Raw genomic sequence first — 24,657 nt, forward strand, 5'->3', positions numbered from 1 at the left:
CCCTCCATGTGGAAAAGAAAACTTACTTCCAACATCTTCCCTAAATTTTCCTCCTCTCACCTTAAATAGATGTCCTTTGATATTTGCAATTGTCAAGGAAGTGAAAAGCTTTAGACCACAGGAAGATAACCATTGTTTGGTTATTTGAGGAAAGAAGGAACAAATCACATTTAATCCAGAGATGTGAGAGGGAGTGTGTTGTGATTGCAATTAAAAGCAAAGGAATGCATGATAAATGCTGAGTGTTGCAGGTTCTACAAATCTTTAAATGGAGTTGAGTGATAAAGGATCCCGATCTGAAATGTTGACTGACCATCTCTCTCCATCGATGCTGTCTGACCTGCTGAGTCCCACCAGTTTCACTTTGTTCACTCAACATTCCACCATCTGCAGATTTCTTTACCGATCGAAACATTAAACAAATGAATCTCCACTGGGTCTCATAAGACCATAAGACATCTGGTCTTATGAGAAGTAGGCTGTGCAGCCCATCGACTTTGGCCCGCCATTTAATAATTTTTCCCACTGCCTGGCCTTCTGCCCATAATCTTTGATCCCCTGGCTAATCAAGAACCTATCAATCAATGCCATAAATACACCCAATGACCTGGCCTTCACAACCTCCACTGATTCCACTGATTTACCATCCTCTAGCTAAAGAAATTCCTCCGCATCTGTGTTCTAAGTGGACACCCTTCAATCCTGAAGTTGTGCCCTTTCGTCCTTGACTCTCCCAGCATGGGAAACAAGCTTTCTACATCTCCTCTGACCATGCCTTTCAGCATTTGAAATGTTTCCATGAGAATAGCCCCCTCATCTCCTAAATTCTAACTGTCAAATGCTCCTTTCATTCCCAGAATCATACTTGTGAACCTCCTTTGAACCCTCTCCATCATCAGCTCATCCTTTCTTAAAAGAGGAGCCCAAATCTGCTCGTAGTACTCCAAGTGAGGTCTCACCAGAGCCTCAATATCACATCCCTGCTCTTATATTCTATTCCCCTTGAAGTAAATGTCAATATTACATTTGCCTTCTTCACTACCGTCTCAACATACTAGTTTGCCTTCAGGCTCTCCTGCACAGGACTCCCAGGTCCCTTTGCATCTGGGTATTTTCAGTTTTCTCCCCATTGATAAAATAGTCTGCCCATTTATTTTTTCTACCAAAATACACCTCTTGGCATTGTATTTAATTTACCATTTCTCTGCCATTTTCCTAATCTTTCCTAGTCTCCCTCAACACTACCAGCTCCTCCACCTACCTTCATACTTGGCCACAAAGCCATTCATTCCATAATCCAGTATACAACATTAAAAAGAAACAGCCCCAACACCAATCCCTGTGGAAGACCGCGAACAACTGGAAGCCAACCCGAACATGATCCCTGCTTCCTCCCAATGCTCTATTGCTATGCTGGTATGTGTCCTGTTCTACCTTGGGCTCTTATGTTGTCAAAGGCCTTGTGAAAATTCAAATACCCATCCACTGCATCTCCTTCATGTAAAATAAAAGCACACAGTAATTGTTGGAGGACACCTTAAAGAAGGGTTCAGGCCCGAAACGTTGGTAATATCTCTTTACTTCCTATGGATGGTGTGAGACTGGTGGAGTTCCTTGTTTTTACTACAATCACGGCACCTGCAGAGTTCCTTTTTTTTTTCCTTTATTTTGTCGACTTGTCCACATAAGGAATTACAAAGATTCAGCATCCTGGGTGATTTGACAATGTTGAGGCTATTACATAAGAAAGTTTACAGAAAAAAGTAAAAATAAAGTTTATTCTGTACCCTATGGTGACTATTAAATTCGGGGAATCCCCAGAAGGCCCCAGCTGCAGCCTGTGACATGATTGGACATTTATGGATGGGGTGGCACCATTTATTGTACCGAATATTAACAATTTGGGGTTTAATTCAGAAATGGTTGGATCCACTATTATACCACCAAAAGATTTGAACATGGGATCCAGGTGTTGATGGCCAGGCATTTCCCATTCCCTTAACCATGGAGAAGATGGGACCAAGGCATAAGCCCACAGGTCTTTTTAAAAAGGAAGTCATGATTCTTTAGGGCAAGGATGTGGATTTAAGTCAAGTTCAAGTAGGATTTATTAACTGATTGCACAAGCTGACAAAACAACCTTCTCTAGTCCTCTACAAAACATGCAGCCACACATCCAGACAACAGACAAACAATACCTCTGCAGGACAAGTATTTAATCTATACAAATAAATAAATATTGTTTTGCGAACATAAGAGTCTCAGATGGTTAGTGTGAGCATCCCCACTGCCCATGGGAAGAAGCTGTTTCTCAGCCTGGTGGTGCTGGCTCTGATACTCCTATATCTCTTCCCCGAGAGGAGCATCTGAAAGATGCTATGTGCCGGATGGAAGGGGTCCTCAATGATTTTGCGCTCCAGACAACCATCCCGATAGATTGATATATCATGTCAGGTGTGGGATGGGGGGGAGGAAGAAGGACCATGGTGATCCCATTTGCCACTCTTAGAGTCCTGTGGATTGACCTCCAATCTATTTCTCTGTGTAACCATACTGCAATGTGATGCAGCCGACCAGGATGCTCTCGATGGAGCTTCTGTAGAAGGTTGACATGTTGGTGGTCAGTAGCCTTGCCCATTTCAGTTTTGTCAAGAAATGTGCCTTCCTGACAAGTGTGGAGATGTTGTGTGTCCACAATAGGCCACTACTTAAGTGGACACCAAGGAACCTGATGCTCTCTGCTCTCTCCACTTCAGAGTTAATGATGTGTAGTAGTGGGTGGTCATTCCTGGTCCTCCTGAAGTTCACAATCATTTCCTTCGTCTTGTCCACGTTGAGACTCTGGTTGTTACTTTCACACCTTATCATGAGAGAGTATTCCTTGTGTCCTTTAACCCTGGGGATTGATGGGACTATCCAAGGGGTTGATTGAACTTTTGGAATCAAAAGCAGGGGTATATCTTCGGAAAATCACACCTCTGGTAGGGGTGGCCAACCTCTCGTGAGACTGGACCTTGGAGGCTGCCATGTTATACTTGGCTATGGTAGTTTAATAAGTTGAGTGGGAGGACGAGGAAGGGTGGACAGCCACTGCTGCTATCCCCTCCCTAGGCAGCACCATCCCCACCCCACTCCCACTCTCCCGGACATACAAAGAGCACTTCCATGGATGAGGGTCAATGAAGGATCAAGGACTCCATGAAGGGGTTGAAACTTTAAAAAGTTTGGAGTCCCCTGATTTAACAGTTGATGGTTTTCTCAGCAAGTCTTGATTGAGTTTCTCCATCATAACTCATTGTACATCAGGTGTCACCTCTGTGGTGTCTGGCGTATTCACTTCACGCAGCAAAGGGATCACAAAACATACTGTTACAAAGAGCTGTCTTGACCTGGGGACCCATCAAAGAGAAGACAAAGCCAATTACAGGTCTGGTTTCCCAGAAGCAGGTCAATCTATCAAACATGACCAGTGCTTTGCAAGAACACCGGATAAAGCACAAAAGATTTTTGTATCTGCAATTTGAATAGGATACTAAATGAATTGATTGAAATAGAAATTGACCTTGAGAAGACATTGATGAATTGCTCATTCTGTGAGTTCTGTGCTTTAAGATCAAACTGGCCTCTGCTACACAGTATTCCACCACCCTCACCAAAAACAAATTATCTGGTTTATATGACGTTGCTCATTGTGGGAGCTATTCTGTAGAAATAAACTTCCGAGTTTCTTAGATTATAAGTGGGACATACAGTCATAAAGGGAAACAGCACGGAAGTAAGTCTGTACTGACCATTGACCATAATTCCATTAATCCTCACCAACTGCTCACTTGCACACTAGGGAGAGCTCAAAAGCAGCCATTTAACTCTGGGCTGAGGGGCAGAAACAAGGGCATCCAGAGGAAATTCGTGCAACAAGAGGGAGGATGTGCAAGCCCCACACACAAACACACACACACACACACACACACACACACACACACACACACACACACACACACACACACACACACACACACACACACCTTAAAGAGACTACAGACATGTGAATAAAAAAGATGGAAATGCTGATTATTTAGACACAAGTTGAGCCATAGTAGCAAGATTTCTGATTAATGTCATTTTTTTAATCATAGGGCTACTTTAGATATGTGGGTCCTACTGTAAAGGTGCTTTGCTTAATTCCCCTTCACATCAGAGCCACATACATCTCAACAGCTGCGCAGCTTAGGGCATTTTAACTGTTTGCTAAGGGTAAAATTGTTTATTTATTTCAGAAAAAAACTTTATTCATTTAAAAAAAATGTACAAATGCAAAATATATGGAGCATGGCCCAATCATTGCTCTTTTTCATTGTCAATTGCACAGAGAAAATTATGGACTGTCAGAAGGAAAATAAATCTTCCCTCTTGCATCCATTTTGAGCTGTTGTTTCACTGTTAACATGAAATGGGTGTATGCTCAAGAGGGATTTCAGAATCCAGTCAGAGTTGAAGGGTAAGTGATTTATTGGAACATATCAGGAAAAATTAATTTCTGAGCTAACATCATGACCAGACACTGCAGCCATGGGCTATCTCAACATAGTGACAGCCCAAAAATAACTAATTATTACTGAGATCTAATAGTCTTTTGAAAGTGGAAACTTGAGGACTGATGTTCTGGTTAAAGGATGATGATTCAATTTGCATTAAATTGTTCTTCTTTTATGCAGGATGATTACATCAGAACATGGGATCAGAATCAGGTCTTTGATGAGGGTGAGTTTGCCCCTTTACTGAGAGTGTTGGGGACTTTTTGAAGTCAATATTGCATATGCAACCTTATTGAGACGGAGTTTCAACCTTGCATTATACCTAGTTGTGTTGTTAGATTAAATAGTTAGCGCAACGTTGTTACAGTGAGCAGGATTAAAATTGCGCGCTTTCTGTAAGGAGTTTGTATGTTCTCCCCCCATGTCTGCGTGGGTTGTCTCAATGTTCTTCCCTCTTTCTAAACATACAGTGTTGCGGGTCAATTAGCTATAATGGGGTGGCATGGGCTTGTGGGTCGAAAGGGCCTGTTACTGTGCTGTACGGCCCATTTAGTCTGCTCTGCCATTCCATCACGACCTGATCCATTCTCCCACTCAGCCCCATTCCCCTGCCATCTCCACATAACTCTTGCTACCCTGACTATTCAGATACCTATCAATTTCTGCTTTAAATACACCCAATCAGCTAGCCTCCACAGCCACCCATGGCAGCAAATTCCAGAGTTTCCCCACACTCTGGCTAAAGAAATACCTCTACATCTGTTTTAAATTGGTGCCATTCAATCCTGAAGTTGTGACCTCTTGTCCTTGGCTCCTGTTACCATGGCAAGCGACTTTGCCATGTCTGCTCTGTCCAGGCCTTTCAACATTCAAACAAGAAATATTTTTCCCCCTGCTCATCATTACTAACAAACACATGATCTGACCATCGTTATTGCAACGCTGTTTGCAGGAACTTTGTGTGCAAGTTGTCTGCTGTCATTCCGAGATTACAGCTGAGTGTGCACATCAGAAGGATCAAAAGCTGCTGCAGAGTTGGAAGTGACTGATGCTGACCCTATCTTTTTGCTTATCATTGCTATCTCTCACACTGCAAACAAAGCATGTTACTGGGAGAGAGAAACTCTAACGCTGGAGGAACTCAGTGGGTCAAGAGGCATTGGAGGGACCAAAAGAATTTTTGGTGTTTTGGGTCAGGTTCCTTGATCAAGACCAAGAGTACAGAGGGGAGATGGCCATTATAATGAGGACTGCACGGGAGGGGTTGGACCGGGACAAGTAAGGGATCGGCGGACCATGGATGAGCGAGAATGCGGAGGCAGTTGATTGACAGGTGTAGGCAAAGGTTGAGAATAAAGGGGGTGAGGTAGAGGAAGATGAAAAAGCCTTATTTGAGAAAAGATATATTAGCACTGGAGAGGGTTAAGAGAAAATGACCAGAAGGATACCAGGAATGAAAGAGTTAGCAGATGAGAAAAGTTTTTTGGCTCTTGGACTATACTCGTTGGAATACAGAAGGACGAGGGGGACCTCATAGAGCCATTTTGAATGCTGAAAGGTCTGGACAGACTAGTTGTTGTTTTCCATGGTGGGGGAGTCCAGGAGAAGAGGGTGCACCTTCGAGATAAAAGGGCTTCCATTTAAAACAGAGATGCGCAAAAAATGTCTTTAGAAAGACGGCCATGAGTCTGTAGAAGTGAGGTCATTGAGTGTATTTAAGGCAGTGATTCACAGGTATTTGATTAGTCAGGGCATCAAGGGTTACAGGGAGAAGACCGGGGAGTGGGGCTGAGTGGGAGGATGGATCAGCTCATGATGGACTCGATGGGCCTACTTCTGCCTTATTGTGATGGTTGGACAGAAATCAAAGGTTTCTGACAATCAAAGGGGTTCAGTTTGACAGGGAAGTGGGAAGGGGAGCAGAGAATGGTGAACAACATTGAGCGTGGGTGGGGACAAGGCAGTAGTGCTCTTCTCTGTCAGCCTACTGCTTTCCGACTTGACAGAGTTGGAGGGAGAACAAACAGTTGCCAGGGTGCAGTGGATCAGCAATCTCTGCGAGCTGCTGGATTGCGTCATGTCGCCTGGTGTTGAGGCAGATTGTCCTTTTCAGCTGTCAGGGAATCAATTGTGAGTACGTGTGAGATAAATCAGCTGAGCTGCCAGAGAACAGTATGCTGGCAGAGTGGTGGGACCCCTGGGAGTCAGAGCAGAGCAACTGATGGACTCCTTGATCTAGCTGCAGGGGGACCAGAATGACACAGGCATAGGAAATGGGGAAAAAAACAGATGGAAGGTTCTGACCCCAAGCATCAATGGGCTATTTCTACCCATGGATGCTGGCCTGTCTTGTTGAGTTCCTCCAGCATCTCATTGTTGTTCAGGGTATTTATATACGCAGTAAAAGCTCCCAGTATCTGGCACCTACGGGGATCGCAGATGCTGGATATATGCCTGAGACTCACTCATACACTGCCTAACTAATGCATCTGCATTAAGAATAAACAGTTTAAAAGACAGTGCAAAATGTAAAGTGATTCGAAAAAAAAATCAGTATGGTAGTCCTAATTATGTAAAGTTCACTTTAATCAGCTAATTCCCGTAACTTAGCAAATTTAAATTCAAACTCTGGTCGCTGGCTCTGTTACAGTGTTGTGCTAACCGTGCCACCATCATAATTAAACCCCCTTCCCCCAAGTTTACAGATAAAGCCTTACTAATGTATTTAATACTAATCAAGATAAAGGCTCTTACCAGGCATGTACTGGGAGACACTTTTGGAGTGTTGCCCCAGCAGCGAGCGGCATCAGCCAGCACTTCATCCTGGGCACCGCCATTTTATTCAAACAGCTGCTGTGGGTGGGGCGCAACCAGGGCCCTCCACAGGCTGAATGTTTGTTCTCGTCATCAAGCTATTTCCTCAATTTTTTTTTTGCCCGTAGCTTGAATTCTGGATACCGGGGATTTTATTGGTGGTATACTTGGCAGTGAATTGAAAGCCATGGGCCACATACCAAGTAGATGCACAGAAATGCTGGAGGAACTCAACCAGTCTCCCAGCAACCATAGGAGGTAAAGATATGTCATCGACTTTTCGGGCCTGAGCACTTCTTCTTGAGCTCCACCCTCTCCAATTCTGGGCTTTTAATTCAGATGCTCATACCTTAATGAAGGGCTCAGGCCTAAAATGTCAGTAATCTATCTGTAGAGCTCGTCGAAAGAATCAAAGACTTGTTGATCCAAACCAAGGCTTTTATTAGCAAAAGACAGGAGCTCTTCACAGGTGGCCGACCAGTCCGGAATGATCCGTCCTGGCTAGGGACACAACCCTTTAAGGCCCAGACAGTAGGCGTGGCTTAGCTCTCAGCCAATCGCTGTAAGCACAGTCTAGATACAGTAACTATATACACTATATACATTGGTGATAGATCTGTACTATCACATTCACCCCTTCTTGGAGAACTGACCCTGGAAAAAAAAAACGAGGGAGAGAATGAACGGAAGGGGTAGGTTAAGGACTGTAGCAGTCAGGGGGTCTGACCATCCGGCGTGACCGCCGTGGTGCTGGGATTGGGGTCGCTGGAGTGGTGTCGCCAGCGGGCTCGTCGGGTGCGAGCGCTCCTTCGCTCAATTCTCCAGTCATGTTGTCGGCAGGGTGGCCCAGGTCGTTGGGGTGCTGTTGGTCCTTCTGTTGCGGCACGGGGCCTGGGGAATAAAGAGTTGGGGAAGGTTGGGTTGGGGGGGTTTACTGGGTCTACCGCGTCCTGAGCTAGGTCCTGCACTGAAACAGAGTCCTCCCGCCCGTCTGGGAACTCAACGTAGGCGTAATGCGGGTTCGCGTGGAGTAGAGTCACTCGGTCGACTGAGGGGTTGTTCTTTGAGTGCCGGACGTGGCGTCGCAAAAGGACGGGGCCAGGGACGGTGAGCCATGCTGGTACAGTGGTTCCTGATTCAGATTTCCTTGGGAAAAGGGACATCCTTTCGTGAGGGGTGGCATTTGTTGCGGTACATAGGAGAGAGCGGATGGAGTGTAAGGCACTAGTGAGAACCTCCTGCCAGTGAGAGGTGGGGAGACCTTTAGACCGGAGAGCCAGTGTAACCGCTCTCCGTATGGTGGCATTCTCCCTCTCGACCTGGCCGTTACCGCGTGGGTTATAGCTGGTGGTCCTGCTTGAAGCGATACCACACTCCAGAAGGTACTGTTGCAGCTCTGCGCTCATGAATGAGGACCCCCTATCACTGTGGATGGAATTGGGGTACCCGAAAATGGCGAAAATACTGTGAAGGGCCTGTATCACTGAGATGGCAGTGGTGTCTGAGCAGGGCACAGCGAACGGGAAGCGGGAGTATTCGTCGATGGCCGTAAGGATGTAGTTATTACGGTTGGTCGATGGTAGGGGCCCCTTAAAGTCTACGCTAAGACGCTCGAAGGGGCGGGTGGCTTTGATAACGTGGGAGTTATCCGGACGGAAGAAGTGGGGCTTGCATTCAGCGCACTCCAAACAGGCTCGGGTCATGGAGCGTATCTCCTCGACTGTGTAGGGTAGGCTGCGAGTCTTCACAAAGTGTGCAAACCTAGTGACCCCTGGATGACAGAGCGCCTCATGGAGTTTCTGTAGTCTGTCCATCTGTATGCTGGCGCACGTCCCCCTGGAGACGTTGAGCTTACCAAGCCGGTACAGGATGTCATAGTTAAAGGTGGAGAGTTCGATTCTCCATCTGGCGATTTTGTCGTTTTTTATCTTACCACGCTGGGTGTTGCTGAACATGAAGGAGGCCGCGCGTTGATCAGTCAACAGTGTAAAGCACCTCCCAGCGAGGTAATGTCTCCAACGACGCACCACTTCAACTATGGCCTGGGCCTCCTTCTCGATCGAGGAGTGTCTACTCTCTGGACCCTGGAGGGTTCTGGAGAAGAAGGCTACAGGCCGACCGGCCTGGTTCAAGGTGGCTGCCAGGGCGAAGTCGGATACATCGCTCTCGACTTGAAACGGGACAGACTCATCGATTGGGTGCAGCGTCGCAGCGGCGATGTCGGATTTGATTCGATCAAAAGCCACTCTGGCTTCAGTCGAGAGGGGAAAGGAGGTGGTCTTGATAAGAGGACGCGCCTTGTCGGTGTAGTGTGGAACCCATTGGGCATAATACGAGAAAAGGCCCAGGCAGCGTTTGAGCGCTTTCTGGGTATGGTGGGGGGGGGTAAGTCCATTAGGGGACGCATGCGGTCAGGATCTGGCATGACTATCCCGTTCTCCACCACGCAACCTAGAATCGTGATCCGGAAGACACACTTGTCCAAATTGTAAGTCAGGTTCAGGTTGGCGTCGTGGTCCTGCATGTCGTGGCCGCAGATGGTGATATTGTCCAGATACGGGAAGGTAGCGGTTAGCCCGTTCTGGTCCACCATCCAGTCCATTTCCCACTGGAAGACCGCGACACCATTCGTGACCCCGAATGATACCCTGAGAAATTGATACAGCCGCCCATTCGTTTCGAAGGCCGTGAATGGTTGGTCCTCACAGCGGATTGGGAGCTGGTGGTAGGCCGAACATAGGTCAATGGTGGAGAATATGGGGTATTGGGCGATCTGGTTCACCACATCCGTGATGCGTGGCAGGGGGTACGCATCCAGGAGCGTGAAGCGGTTAATGGTCTAGCTATAGACGACCACCATCCGTAGCTTTTCCCCGTTCTTGACAACCACCACCTGGGCTCTCCAGGGACTTGAACTGGGTTCGATGATGCCCTCATCCAGCAATCTACGCACCTCACTCCTAATGAATTGCCTGTTTTCGTAACTATATTACCGACTTTTGGTGGCCACAGGCTTCCAGCCAGGGGTGAGGTTTGCGAAGAGTGCTGCCGGGGCAATCCGGAGTGTGGAAAGGCCGCAGGAGTGGCCCCGGGGCACGGGGGCGGGTTGCTCGGGTGCTTTGGGTTGGGGCGATGGCAGACCGAGAGGGGGTCGTGGGGTCCCCCAAAGTGTAGGAACTACACTCAGAACTGACACTGAAAGTCTAATCCCAGCTACTCTGGGGCACACAATTGGGGAAGGACGAATAATTTGAAGTGGGTGACCGTTACGCCCTGTACTTCCAGCGTGGCGATGCAATACCCCTTTATCCCGGTCGAGTGCGACCTCGTCGCTAATGAGATCCTCTGGGTAGTGGGGATAATGTCAAGTCCCCAACGGAGGGCCAAATCTGGCTGGATAAAACTGTCAGTTGACACAGAGTCAAATAAGCAATTGGTGTAGTGTCCATGCACTTTAATCAGTTCCATTGCTCTGTTGGGGGGATGAGAGCATTGCTGGTTTAGTGTTATTGAAGCAGCCACTGATCCAGTTGACAGGGGAGTTCCGCGTGATGACGTCACACAACAGGATGACGTCATGCAACGGGATGATGTAATAGACGTAGTCAACGCTGGAGGAGCAGGTTGGAGGACCTCTCGGAAGTGCTGTTGTGGCGGCGTCGGCGGATGAAAGGTAAGTAGTGGGGTTTGTAGTTGCTCGTGGTTGACGGTGGGTAGGTCGTCAGTCGCGGCGGTCGGGCCCCGGCAGTCGTCAGCGATGGATGCTAGGGTGAGTACCTGGTCGAGTCCCCAGTCGGCGGTGGCGTAGGCAGCGGCAGATGGGGAGCGGGCAGCTGCAGCAGTACCGTCGGCCCCGGGGGTGTCTGTGGCGGTGGCAGCCACAGTGGTAGCCACAGTCGGGACCGAGGCCAGGTCGAGTGTTCCGCACGGGGGCGAGAGGCGGGCCAACACCATGGTTGCGAGGATGGGCTGCCCCTTCCTGGTTCGGCGTCTCCGTGACGTCAGGCGATGCCGTGCAGGGGAGCCCTCGCTCTCATTGGACGAGAGCTCTGGGGAAGAAGAGTTTGAATGGGATAGTGGCGGTTGGGCTTCACACGAGGCACTGTGTTTGCCGGCGGCCATTTTAGACCTACAGACCGCAGCAAAGTGGCCCTTTTTAAGGCACTTCTGGCACCTGGCTTTTCTTGCTGGGCACTGGGACCTGCTGTGCATGTCCCTCCCACAGAAATAACATTTTGGGTTCGCAGGGGGCAGTGTAGCAGCAGCCGACAGGCCGTCAGTATCTCGGGGGGGTGGTAGGGTAGAAGGGCACTCTACTCACATCAGAACGAGGGGTCCAGTCCCTAGAGAACTCGTTTGACTTTAAGGCTGCATCCTCCATTGTATTTGCAATCTGGGCCACATCCTCTAGTTATTCTACCCCTTGCTCGAGCAAGCACAGCCTCACTTCGTTCGATCGGAGCCGGCCACATAGGCATCCTGGACGAGATCGTTTGTGATCTCGGCAGCAGTTTTGTCCACACAGTTACAGTCCTTGCCCAACGCCTTTACTACTTGTAAATATGCCCTGCTGAACTCGCCGGGCTGTTGCTTGCTCGACGCAGCACGAGCCGGGCATGAACTCTGTTCACCGGTTGATCATACAGTTCTTTCAGTACCTTTATGGCTGCGGTGTAAGTGGTCTCATCCTGGATGCTCTCGTAGACTCTCAAGGACACCATAGACAGCAATGCTGTTAGACGCTGGTTATCCTCCTCAACCTCAACGAATCTCAGTAAGTTTTCAAAGTTCAGCAGCCTTAAAGGTTTTGAAGGCTGTAGCTGACTGTGGGTCGATATCAAGTTTTTCTGGCTGAGTTAAACGCTCCATCCCTTTCAAAAAAAATTCTTTTTGCTAATAAAATTGTAGAGCTCGTCGAAAGAATCAAAGACTTGTTGATCCAAACCAAGGCTTTTATTCGCAAAAGACAGGAGCTCTTCACAGGTGACTGACCAGTCCAGAATGATCCGACCTGGCTAGGGACACAACCCTTTAAGGCCCAGACAGTAGGCGTGGCTTAGCTCTCAGCCAATCGCTGTAAGCACAGTCTAGATACAGTAACTATATACACTATGTACATTGGTGATAGATCTGTACTATCACACTATCTTTGCCTCCTGTGAGACCGGCTGAGTTCCTCAACATTTAATGTGTGTTTTTACTACAATCACAGCGTCTGCAGACTTTCATGTTTCTCACCACATACCAAGAGCCACTCTTCTTGAAGGCTGTGAATTTTTTACGTAAGGTGGTGTCCAGATCTTTGCTGATCCTGAACTTTGGAGACGCTGCAGAACTGACCCAGTCCGCAAAGCACCTTGGTGCTATTTTTATTGTTGGTTTTGGACGGCACAGTTGGCATAGCGGTTAGCGCAATACCTTGAGCCAGCGATTGGAACCGGCGTTTGAATCCTGCACTCTCTATAAGGAGTTTGTAGATTGTACATTCTCTGGTGTCTGCGTGGGTTTTCCCTGGGGAATCCGGTTTCCTCCCACCGTTCGAAATCCATTTGGGGTGTCGGTTCATTGGGTGTAAATTGGGTGGCATGGACTCGTGTGTCAAAATGGCCTGTAACTGTGCTATATTGTCTAAAATTAAATGAATAAATATAAATTGCTAATACTCAGGCATTTCAGATATGTTTTGATCTCAACTGGAATACAGTGGACAGCCCAGGTCATTGCTGTCCAAAAGAATATGGAAAGAATGCAGAATAGGCCAATTGGTATGAACGAGGGGAAGCAGAAATTCCATTGGCTGTTGAGCAGGACACGGAATAGGCATGAATAGGTCTCTTCTGGTTGGAAAATGAACTGAGTCATGTTTCCAGGGGAATCAGGGACTTCATTTCTATAAATGACTTGGCGGAAGGCACTATGGTCGCTAGTGGTATTGATGACACAAAAACAGGCAGGAAATCAAGAGGATTTCCCTCAAAAAGGACATCAAGAGTGACGGAGGTAGGTTAAGTGAGTCGACAAAGATCTGGCAAATGGAGATTAATCTGGGAAAATATGAAATTGCTTATTTTGGCAGGAAAAATAAAAATAAGGCACCACATTATGCAAATAAATGAGAGATTGCAGAGCTCTGAGATACGAGGTGTACTGGTGCATGGTTAGAAGGCAAGTACAGCAAGTAATAAAGAAAGCTAGCAAAATATTATTGTTTATCGTAAGAGAAATTGAATAGAAAATGAGGAGAATATGCATGAGTTATTGAGGGTAATGGTGAGGTCATCTGGAGTACAGCCATTCCCTGAAATGTCTGAGTTCCATTCTCACACTCTCCCAACAGCCCACACTGACCCCACTGCCTTGCACATGCCCGACAGCCTGCTATCAGTCCCCACACTGATCCCAGTACCCCACACTCTCTAACAACCTGTGATCAGTCCCCACATTGATTCCACTGCCCTGTGCTCTCCCTACAGCCCGATATCAGTCCCCACACCGATCTAACTGCCCCGTGCTCTCCCAACAGCCCACTATCAGTCCCCACACTGATCCAACTGCCCTGTGCTCTCCCAACAGCCCGCTATCAGTCCCCACATTGATTCCACTGCCCCGTGCTCTCCCAACAGCCCGCTATCAGTCCCCACACTGATCCAACTGCCCTGTGCTCTCCCAACAGCCCGCTATCAGTCCCCACACCGATCCAACTGCCCCGTGCTCTCCCAACAGCCCACTATCAGTCCCCAAACCGATCCAACTGCCCCGTGCTCTCCCAACAGCCCGCTCTCAGTCCCCACACTGATCCAACTGCCCCATACTCTCCCAACAGCCCACTATCAGTCCCCACACCGATCCAACTGCCCCGTGCTCTCCCAACAGCCTGCTATCAGTCCCCACATTGATTCCACTGCCCCGTGCTCTCCCAACAGCCCGCTATCAGTCCCCACACTGATCCAACTGCCCCATATTCTCCCAACAGCCTGCTATCAGTCCCCACACTGATCCAACTGCCCCGTGATCTCCCAACAGCCCGCTATCAGTCCCCAAACCGATCCAACTGGCCCGTGCTCTCCCAACAGCCAACTATCAGTCCCCACACTGATCCAACTGCCCCATATTCTCCCAACAGCCTGCTATCAGTCCCCACATTGATTCCACTGCCCCGTGCTCTCCCAACAGCCCGCTATCAGTCCCCACACTGATCCAACTGCCCCATATTCTCCCAACAGCCTGCTATCAGTCCCCACATTGATTCCACTGCCCCGTGCTCTCCCAACAGCCCGCTATCAGTCCCCACATTGATTCCACTGCCCCGTGCTCTCCCAACAGCCCTTATCAGTCCCCACACTGATCCAACTGCCCTGTGCTCTCCCAACAGCCCGCTATCAGTCCCCACACTGATCCCACTGCCCCATATTCTCCCAACAGCCTGCTATCAGTCCCCACACTGATCCAAATGCCCTGAGCTCTCCCAACAGCCCGCTCTCAGTCCCCACACTGATCCAACTGCCCCATACTCTCCCAACAGCCCACTATCAGTCCTCACACCGATCCAACTGCCCCGTGCTCTCCCAACAGCCCGCTATCAGTCCCCACACCAATCCAACTGCCCCGTGCTCTCCCAACAGCCCGCTATCAGTCCCCACATTGATTCCTCTGCCCTGTGCTCTCCCAACTGCCCGCTATCAGTCCCCACATTGATTCCACTGCCCCGTGCTCTCCCAACAGCCCGCTATCAGTCCCCACATTGATTCCACTGCCCTGTGCTCTCCCAACAGCCCGCTATCAGTCCCCACATTGATTCCACTGCCCTGTGCTCTCCCAACAGCCTGCTATCAGTCCCCACATTGATTCCACTACCCTGTGCTCTCCCAACAGCCCGCTATCAGTCCCCACACCAATCCAACTGCCCCGTGCTCTCCCAACAGCCCGCTATCAGTCCCCACATTGATTCCACTGCCCCGTGCTCTCCCAACAGCCCGCTATCAGTCCCCACACTGATCCAACTGCCCCGTGCTCTCCCAACAGCCCGCTATCAGTCCCCACACTGATCCAATGCCCCAACTGCCCCGTGCTCTCCCAACAGCCCATTATCAGTCCCCACACTTATCCCACTGCCTCACACTCTCTGACAGCCCGCTTCAGACTCCATACTGATCCTGCTGCCCTGTGCTCTCCCAACAGCCCGCTGTACCTGTAGAGCATTCTTTTATTCTGAGAGCTGCTGTGATGTACACAATGCTGGGATATCGTCTGACAATGGTATGTGAGTGGAAAGAAAAAGTTTGAAAACCACTGTTCTAGTGAGCGAGCAATCGCTCCTGGGACTAGCCTACCTTGGGAAATGGCATTGATTGACCAATGCAAATGAAATAGATTTTCTTGAGGTAATGCATTTTGGTTTGCAATTTCAGAACAATATCAAGTTCTGACATGTCGTCAATGTGACACATTCATAAGGCATATGACGTGAGGCTCTGAAAGCTCTCAACCACTGAGTATTTCTTCCACCTTGTGTATGGGGCAGTGGTAAACTAAGTGAGAGGGATTGACTGCTATAATTAGTCAACAGCTCCATTACTGAATCAGAGGTCCACCAGAAAGCAGATCCGAAACTAAACTTCTATTTTGCTCTGTAACATCTCCTCATGAAAAGTTGGAGGGGTTGCTCAGTCTATGATAATACGATTTGGTGAGGTCAACTTCAACCCAAGGGGAATTTTACTGGCAATACAAAGAACATTGGTTGAATGACCTCAATCTGTGACATTCAATGCAGCTGGGGTTTGACCAATTGTTGATCAGGTAGCCCTTTGTCTCATTGTTGGCCTGCTGAGTCTGCCCTCGTGGTCAGCACGCACAATGGTCTTACATCCTTGACTTTAGAAATTGGTCTGTGCATTCAAAGCAACTCATTGTAGGGATTATGAGAAGATGAGTCCCTCACACACTGAAGCCTTTGAAAAGACCTGAGTGGTACATTGCACCAATACAACAGTTAACTGTTGGTATCGTGAACCAGCTTGAAGAAGGGCTCAGGCCCGAAATGTCAGCAATACCTCCTATGACACTACGAGACAGGGAGTTCAGGGACTTCATTAGTCGGGGGATTGAGTTCAAGAGTCAAGAGGTCCTGTTGCAAATTTTACTATTGTGTTTAGTTCTGGCCACCTCATTATAGAAAGGATGTGGATGCTATGGAGAGGGTGCAGAGGAGATTTACCAGGATGTTGCCTCCATTGGAAAATAGGTCTTAAAAGAGGAAGGTTAGCAGAGCGAGGAACTTTTCTCTTTGGAGCACAGAAGGATTAGAGCAGTCTTAATAGAGGTCTACAAGATTATGAAAGGCATAGAAAGGGTGGAGTGCCACCACCTGTTTCCCATGGCAAGAATAGCAAACAACAGAGGACAAGTGAGCAAAGTGAAGGGAGAGAAGTTTAGGAGTTTTTCCAGCATTTGCTTCAATCACAGCGTTTGCTGACTTCGTTTGTTCAACTGTTCATTCTTACCCGAGTTTAATTAGTGGATTTGAGAATCCTTGCAGTGAAGCCACAATTAAGAGCAGGCCTCAACAACGTGCAACCTTGCTTCTAGTGTGCAGTAAGGTAGATGCCGATAAGGCCCATATGCAAGGGCATGGTGATTATTGATGGCATATTCACAAAATAAGACAATGTATTACTACTGATTGTCGGGCCTGCAGCCAAATGCATTCATCAACAAAAAGGCAATGGGAGCTGCAGGAGTCTGGCTTTTGCATGAGCCAACCTTTACTAAGGTTCATGGGAATTATGGTCAGACCCAGCAGAAAGCATCAATTTTCTTACCAGACAATTTACTCATTAATAATTTCTCTGCCAGTCCTTTTTTCTCTCCCTGTCCTCATGCAAAAGAATGTCTCACTCCATAGGTGTGAGACATTTTATAGAATGGAATCTGTGTGGCTCACAGGGATAACACTCATCCCTCTGACTTGGAAGGCGACCCTCTGGTCCTGAGGGAGCACCGCACTGTCAGACATCCAGTCTTACAGAGGAGAGATTAAACCAAGATACCATCTCTTACATTGATGTAAAAAATTCCCCTGGCACAGTTTTGAGAATACAGGGCTATGTTTTGTTGTCCTGGACAATAATTATCCATAAAGAAACAATAGTGAAACCAGTCATTATCACAGTCTCACTTTGGGAATTAGGCCTGCTGACAAATTGCTGGATTTCTCCCTTATTATTAACAATGACCACAATTTAGAAATAGAGTGCTGGTTGTAATTTAGATGTGAAAAATTTGAAGGGCACCACAGATGAGTCCTAAGAGCCCAATGGTTATCTATTATTGGAAGAAAACTGACCTCAAGGCTATATGGCCTTTATCAACACCAGTCCCAATGGATAAGGAAGACTCTTGGATCATCTTATTAGTTTAATCAGGGCAGACATTAAATTCTTCACTGATCCTGGCAGTCATACAGTTTAGCATTAAGAGTAAAGAAATAGATGGTTTTGAGAATATAACATAAATTTAGACTGAATTTGTAAAAATAAAGTTGTATTGCTCAGAGCTGTTTGTGACCTCAGGATGTCCCCATTCATTTTAAAGGCAATTAAATACTTTTTAAGCTCGGATGCTATTCTCAAACAAGAACTCCAGCAGGATGTTTGCAACTAGCCAGCTCCACAATCAGCAACATGATAATGGCCAGACCACAATGGTATCCAGCACACTAGTTAAAGGGATAAGTATTGGCTTGAATAACCAGGAGAACATAGAACATTATAGCACAGTACAGCCCCTTTGGCCCTCAATATTGTACTGACCTACATATACCTATCTATCAAAAAAATTCCTTCCTACCTTGTAACTTTCTATTTTTCTTTCATCCATATTCCAGTCTAACAGTTCCTTAAATGCCACTAATGTTTCAGCCTCCACCATCACCCCTGGCAAGGTATTCCAGGCACCCATCTGTGTCTCCCCTAAACTTCTCTCCCTTCACTTTGCTCACTTGTCCTCTGTTGTTTGCTATTCTTGTCATGGGAAACAGGTGGTGGCACTCCACCCTTTCTATGCTTTTCATAATCTTGTAGACCTCTATTAAGACTGCTCTAATTCTTCTGTGCTCCAAAGAGAAAAGTTCCTCGCTCTGCTAACCTTCCTCTTTTAAGACCTATTTTCCAATGCGGGCAACATCCTGGTAAATCTCCTCTGCACCCTCTCCATAGCTTCCACATCCTTTCTATAATGAGGTGGCCAGAACTGAACACAATAGTAATCTTAGTGTGGTCTTACCACATGACCTCTCGACTCTTGAACTCAATCCCCCGACTAATCAAGTCCCTGAACTCCCTGAAAATAAAACAAACATGCAGATGCATGAAATATTAAACCAATGCAGAAATTCCTGGAACCAGTTTGCAGATCAGCAACATCGATGCAAAGGCAAACAAAAGCTAACCTTGCAAAGTGATCTTGACCAATAATTTCAATTCTACTTCTCTTTCCATATTTGCTGCAAGACTGAGTATTTCTAACAATTTCTGTCCTTGTTCAGAAAAAATCTTATATTTTTCCAAAGGTTATTGTGGATTCTTTGGCATTCATTCAGGAGGACTATTTAATGACTCATCCATGTGTTTTTTTTTGGAGGGAGGTTTTTGATGAAAATAAATTGCCATTTGATGGAATAAAAATCATTTGATATTGGCAGCTTTTGACAATGAGCAAGTATACTCCTGAAAGGAACCAGAAGCTCTTTTCTCCACATTAATGCTGCCTTTTCATGAAAATTATGGTTACATAAGACCATAATAAATTGGATCAGGAGTCGGCCATCCAGCCCATCGAGGCTATTCAGTGTGATCAGGCTGATCTGATGATAGGCTCATCTCCACTGAACCTGCCTTTTCCCCATGTCCCTTAATTCAATTACGATGTAGAAATCTATCCAACCTTGTCTTAAATATATTCACTGAGGTTGCCTCCACTGCTTCAGTGAGCAGCGAATTCCACAGATTCACCACACTCTGGGAAAAGCAGTTCCTCCTCATCTCTGTCCTAAATCTACTACCCTGGAACTTGAGGTTATGTCCCCTTGTTCTGGTCTCCTGCACCAATAGAAACAACTTACCAACCTCAATCTTATGTATGCATGATCTTATGATCTTGTACATGACCCTGAACAAAACCCTTTTAGAATGTAGAAGACCATTGTCCCCAATCCAACTGGAATAGGAGTCAAAGATGGATGGTGCATGAAACAGAAAAAAAGCCCAAGAGTTGTATCCACCTCTTAATGGTTAGCACAGGCCACTTTGACTGCCATGAAACAGAATTTATTTACAGTTATAGTCATTATCATAATGCACTGGCTCTTCAGTCCATCAAAATCATCGTACCCATTTACTCTAAAATCTCCCGATTTACGTCTCCACATTCCTATCAAATTCTCTAGTCTACCCCTTACCATCACACCAGGGATAACTTATTAACTTCTCCACCTGCATCTATTTGCAATAATGGAGGAAGCCCACAAGCTCCATAGCCACAAGGGGAATGTGCAAGTTCCTCCAAATGAAGACACTTCCAGTTGTGCAGCACTCCCCCACCAGTCCTGATCGGATTTTGTGTTGAGTTCCCGGGAATATGCATCTAATCCAGTACTGGCATGGTTAGCTATTACAAGGGCCAGCAACCTGGGTTCCAATCCAGCGATCCCTGTAAGGGGTTTGTCCATTCTCCCGGTGTATGCGCGAGTTTCCTCCCACTTTTCAAAACTTACAGGAGGCATTGTAGGTTATTTGGGTGGAATTGGACAGCATGGGCTCATGGGCCGGAAGGGCCTGTTTCCGTGCTGTATTCTAAAATTAAAATTTAAATGTAAAAAATTTAAAATACCCTGTGTCCCAGAAGCATTTGGTTATTAGATAATAACATCATTGACGATGGGATCTTCAATTTCGGAAAAGGCATATCTTTGTTCAGCCAACACAGGGATATAGAAGGATGTATTAGATGCCTTAAATGTCATGGCTGGGGAATATATTCCCAGCAACTCTTCCATGAGCAAGCAAATAATGATTATTTAATCGAGTCATTAAATGTTATTGGCTACAGTTTCTCACAGGCTTTTAGGCAGCTCCAATGTTTAGTGGCACTGCTTTTTAGACCAGCAAGAATCAACTCATTTAAAAGCTAAGAGCTAACCCTGCAATTACCGACTTTCCGGAGAGCACATTCACAGCAGTTTGTGATTCTAGTCCCCTTAAAGGCACTTAACAGGCACGGAATTGCATTGAGGTTAAAACTCACAATAACAAAGATCCATAGACTAAGATTGGTACAGATTAGAAGGGCCAAAGAGGCATGTTTCTGTGCTGTAATGTTCTATGGTTCTAACAGTTTGGTCAGCGAGACACATTTTAAGGAGTACCGTACAGGAAAAGGAGGGAAAGATTTTGGTAGAGAGTTTTGGAGCTCAAGGTTGGGATGGACAATTCTCTCTATGAATCTAATAAGCTTTCATGAACTGCTTCCATCTTTCCTTAAATGCACAGTAGTTTCTTCTTCTTTCTTTCTTCTTTGGCTTGGCTTCGCGGACAAAGATTTATGGAGGGGTATGTACACGTTTGCTGCAGGCTCGTTGGTGACTGACAGGTCCGATGCAGGACAGGCAGGCACGGGTGCAGCGGTTGCAAGGGAAAATTGGTGGGTTGGGGTTGGGTGTTGGGTTTTTCCTCCTTTGTCTTTTGTCAGTGAGGTGGGCTCTGCGGTCTTCTTCAAAGGAGGTTGCTGCCCGCCGAACTGTGAGGCACCAAGATGCACGGTTGGAGGCAATATCAGCCCACTGGCGGTGGTCAATGTGGCAGGCACCAAGAGATTTCTTTAAGCAGTCCTTGTACCTCTTCTTTGGTGCACCTCTGTCTCGGTGGCCAGTGGAGAGCTCTCCATAGAACACGATCTTGGCTATGGCGTTCTATGACAGTAGTTTAGATGTGGTATAACTGATGGACGGTTCATGACCAGGGTTCAAATCCCGCACTATCTGCAAGGAGTTTGTATGTTCTCCTTGTGGGTTTCCTTTGGGGGCTCCGGTTTCCTCCCACCATTGGAAACATACCGGGGGTGTATGTTAATTAGGTGTAATTGGGCGGCCCGGACTCGTTAGCCGAAATGGCCTATGATTTTATAGCACCTCCTGTGACTATGGTTCAATCCAGACCACCACCACCCCTCCCCCAAATGATGTCTGTGGAGTTTCTTTGTTTGGCCTTGACTGCATGGGTTTTGCCCACATAGTCTGCTTTCCTCCCACATACCAATGCTATGGTGATTGGTAGATTAATTAGTCACTCTAAATTACCACTAGTGTAGATATGTGAAGGGACATTCAGGGCAGAGACAATCAGCATTTGAGAGGGAATAGTTACAGATAAGTAAGTGTGGAAAGGGGATGGATGGGATTGCTCTGAGAACTGGTATTTTCTAAACCAGTTGAATGGCCTCCTATGTTGAAAGAAACACAAGAACCTTGTTGTGCAGGTAGACTCCGCTTTACGAATACTTGCTTTACGCAAATTCGCTTTTACAAAGAAACCTATGTTCGCCATTGGAAGAAATTTGAATGAGTTTTCGCTTTTACGAAAATAACCTTCAATAGTAGTGAATGGGTCTTTGCTTTACGCCATTTCAGCTTACGGTAGGTCTCTTAGGAATGCTCTCCTTTCGTAAATCGGGGTAAACCTGTACTTGCATTCAAGCTTTTTGTGAAGCATGTGCCAGGAGACTCATGTTCCACTGCCTCTAAGTATTCCGCAATCTCTAACCATTTAGATTATATGCCTTTTTCCCTACTATAATCGACAAATTCATACACTTCATTTATCATAATTTGCCTACTTACTTCACCTATCTGTGTCCCGCTGTAGCCTCCTTATTACAATCCCATGACGCGGTACACTGAACCACCATAGTGTAAATCTCCTCTCGGAGTTGTTCCTCAGCCTTATCTCAATGGCATCTTTCATACCTACATTCTCCAGGTCAACCCAGGAGAATTGGCACCTTCCTTACTCACCAATAGTTTCATGACAAAACAAGTCTGATTTTATAAATTTTAAACAGGGTATGTGAGACAGTCATGTGTGTAAAATTGACAGGGGGAATAAAATATTTTGTCCTCCTCCTCTTTACTGCTTCATAGTGATATTTGAAACAAAACAACAAAAGGAAAGTGAGAATTCAAAACCCAGAGCTTAAGATAAATCCATCCAGGAGTTCAGGTGGAACTCCATTATGCATTGAGGGTTGAGAATGTGAATATTGCAACCACAGGGAATAGTTCAGCGTTGGTACATTTAAAGAGAAACTAGAAAGATGAGATGAACAGCAGATAAGATGGTATCACATAGAGCTGGGCTAGAAAACGTTGCCCTGCCTTGTTTTCTTAATGGAGGGTTGGGTCTTATGTAGCCACCATGTTAGAATTTCTACAGACCACAAATCTTGCTAGCGACTGTCCTGTAGCCTGGAATAGATCTCAAGGATGTATCTCAAAGCATCTTGACTCAGCCAGCTTTCCTTTAGATATAGTCCATATGATATTGAAGCAGAAGTCGACCATTCAGCCCTTTGAGTCTGCTCCACCATTCTATCATGAGTAGATCCGTTGCCCCACTCTTCTATCTTCTCCCGTAACCTTCAGATACCTATCAATCTCTGCCTTAAATACGCCCAACGACCTGGCCTCCACAGCCATCCGTGGCAGCAAATTCATGGGGTTCACCACTCTCTTGGATAAGTATATGGATGGAGGGATATGGGCAGAGTGCTGCTAAGTGGGATTAGAGGAGGGTACTTGGATCAGTGCGGACGAGAAGGGCCAAATTGGCCTATTTCCGTGCTGTAATTGTTATCTGGTTATATATGGTTAAAGAAATACTTCTGCGTCTCTGTTTTAAATGGCCGCCTTCAATCATGAAATTGTACCCTCTTGTCCTTGAGTCCTCTGCCATGTTATAGTAGTGCCTTTAAAAGCCCAGAGACTGTAGTCGGACAGGGATTTAAATAGTTGTTACACCTGGACCTGTGCATAAAGTGAGGTGTGCACTCAACAGGAATAGCAAAGTAACATTGCCATGACAACACACCTTCCCCTCTTTCCTTGCTTCTCCACACACATCAAATCTCGCGCACGTTTGAAGAACTTTAAATGAATGACATTGAACTGGGTTGAACTTTAGCCACATATTTTAAATGAATATGAATTTTTTTTGGTTTATGAAATATTCTAGAACAGAGAGTGGATTGCCTCCCCAGTGATTAAATGGCATTTAAGAGTTGCTTAGTCATCTATTCTCCATCAGGATTCCAGCCAAATCTCAGCTCTAATTAGGCAATGCAGAATGTCGTCTTGGCAGCAATGGCCAGGCATGTTCTGCGTGCTGTGCAGAGATTTCCACGTAAATGCAGAATCCTGCTCATTGTGTCTCTGCAAACTCTTTGGTAAAGGTTCCCAATCAGCTTTACTTCTCTGCTCCTTCCTTGTAATACCATTTTCCTCAATTATTTATCCAGTTCCCTTCTGAATCTTCTTCCTTTGCCCTTTCATTCCAAGAATTCACTGCATGTTGAATGTTGGTGGAAGCAGGGGGTTCAGAATCAGAATCAGATTTATTGTCATGAACGTGTCATGAAATTTGTTGTTTTGTAGCAGCGTCACTGTGCAGAACAAGGTGCAAAAATACTAAAATGAGTTGTCTTGGGCTGTACTTGCTGAAATTTAGAAGAATGAGAGGGGATCTTATAGAAACATATAAAATTATGAAAAGCATAGATAAGAGAATAAGTTGTTCCCATTGGTGAGGGAGACTAGAACTGGGAAACATCGCCTCAAGATCCAGGGTAGTGGATTTAGGATGGAGAGGAGGAGGAATCCTTCTCCCAGAAGGTTGCGAATCTGTGCCCATTGAAGGCGACCTCAGTAAATATATTTAAGTCAAGGTTGGAGAGATTTTTACATAGTCAGGGAATTATGGGGAAAAGGCAGGGAGGTGAAAATGAGGCTATCGTCAGATCAGCCATTGTATCATTAAATGGCAGAGTAGGTTCGACAGGCCAGATGGCCAACTCCTGCTCCTATTTCTTATGTTATAAGATTTTAAAAATACATAACTAGTGGGAAAAAAGAGTAAAAAATAAGGTATTATCCATAGGTTCATTGTCTGTTAAGAAATCTGATGGTAGAAGGGAAGAATCTATTTTTGTAGTATTGATCAGGAGGTAGTGGAGCCTCCAGTGAGAAGAGGGCATTACCTGG

At 46.3% G+C, this 24,657-nt stretch overlaps 2 protein-coding genes across 3 annotated transcripts in view; both read left to right on the forward strand.

The window, feature by feature from the left end:
• dnajb12a (DnaJ heat shock protein family (Hsp40) member B12a) overlaps positions 1-24,657 on the forward strand; it is a 352,456-nt gene that overhangs the window by 105,330 nt on the left and 222,469 nt on the right. The gene's annotated exons all lie outside the window — the stretch shown is intronic.
• Positions 1-24,657, forward strand: part of spock2 (SPARC (osteonectin), cwcv and kazal like domains proteoglycan 2) — a 91,970-nt gene that overhangs the window by 24,570 nt on the left and 42,743 nt on the right. For both annotated transcript variants that reach the window (XM_069885540.1, XM_069885541.1), the window contains exon 2: positions 4,716-4,761. In XM_069885540.1, coding sequence (XP_069741641.1) covers positions 4,716-4,761 — 46 coding nt within the window. The remainder of the gene's footprint in view (positions 1-4,715; positions 4,762-24,657) is intronic.

The sequence above is a fragment of the Narcine bancroftii genome, chromosome 6, assembly GCF_036971445.1.
Source record: "Narcine bancroftii isolate sNarBan1 chromosome 6, sNarBan1.hap1, whole genome shotgun sequence".
NCBI lineage: Eukaryota > Metazoa > Chordata > Chondrichthyes > Torpediniformes > Narcinidae > Narcine > Narcine bancroftii.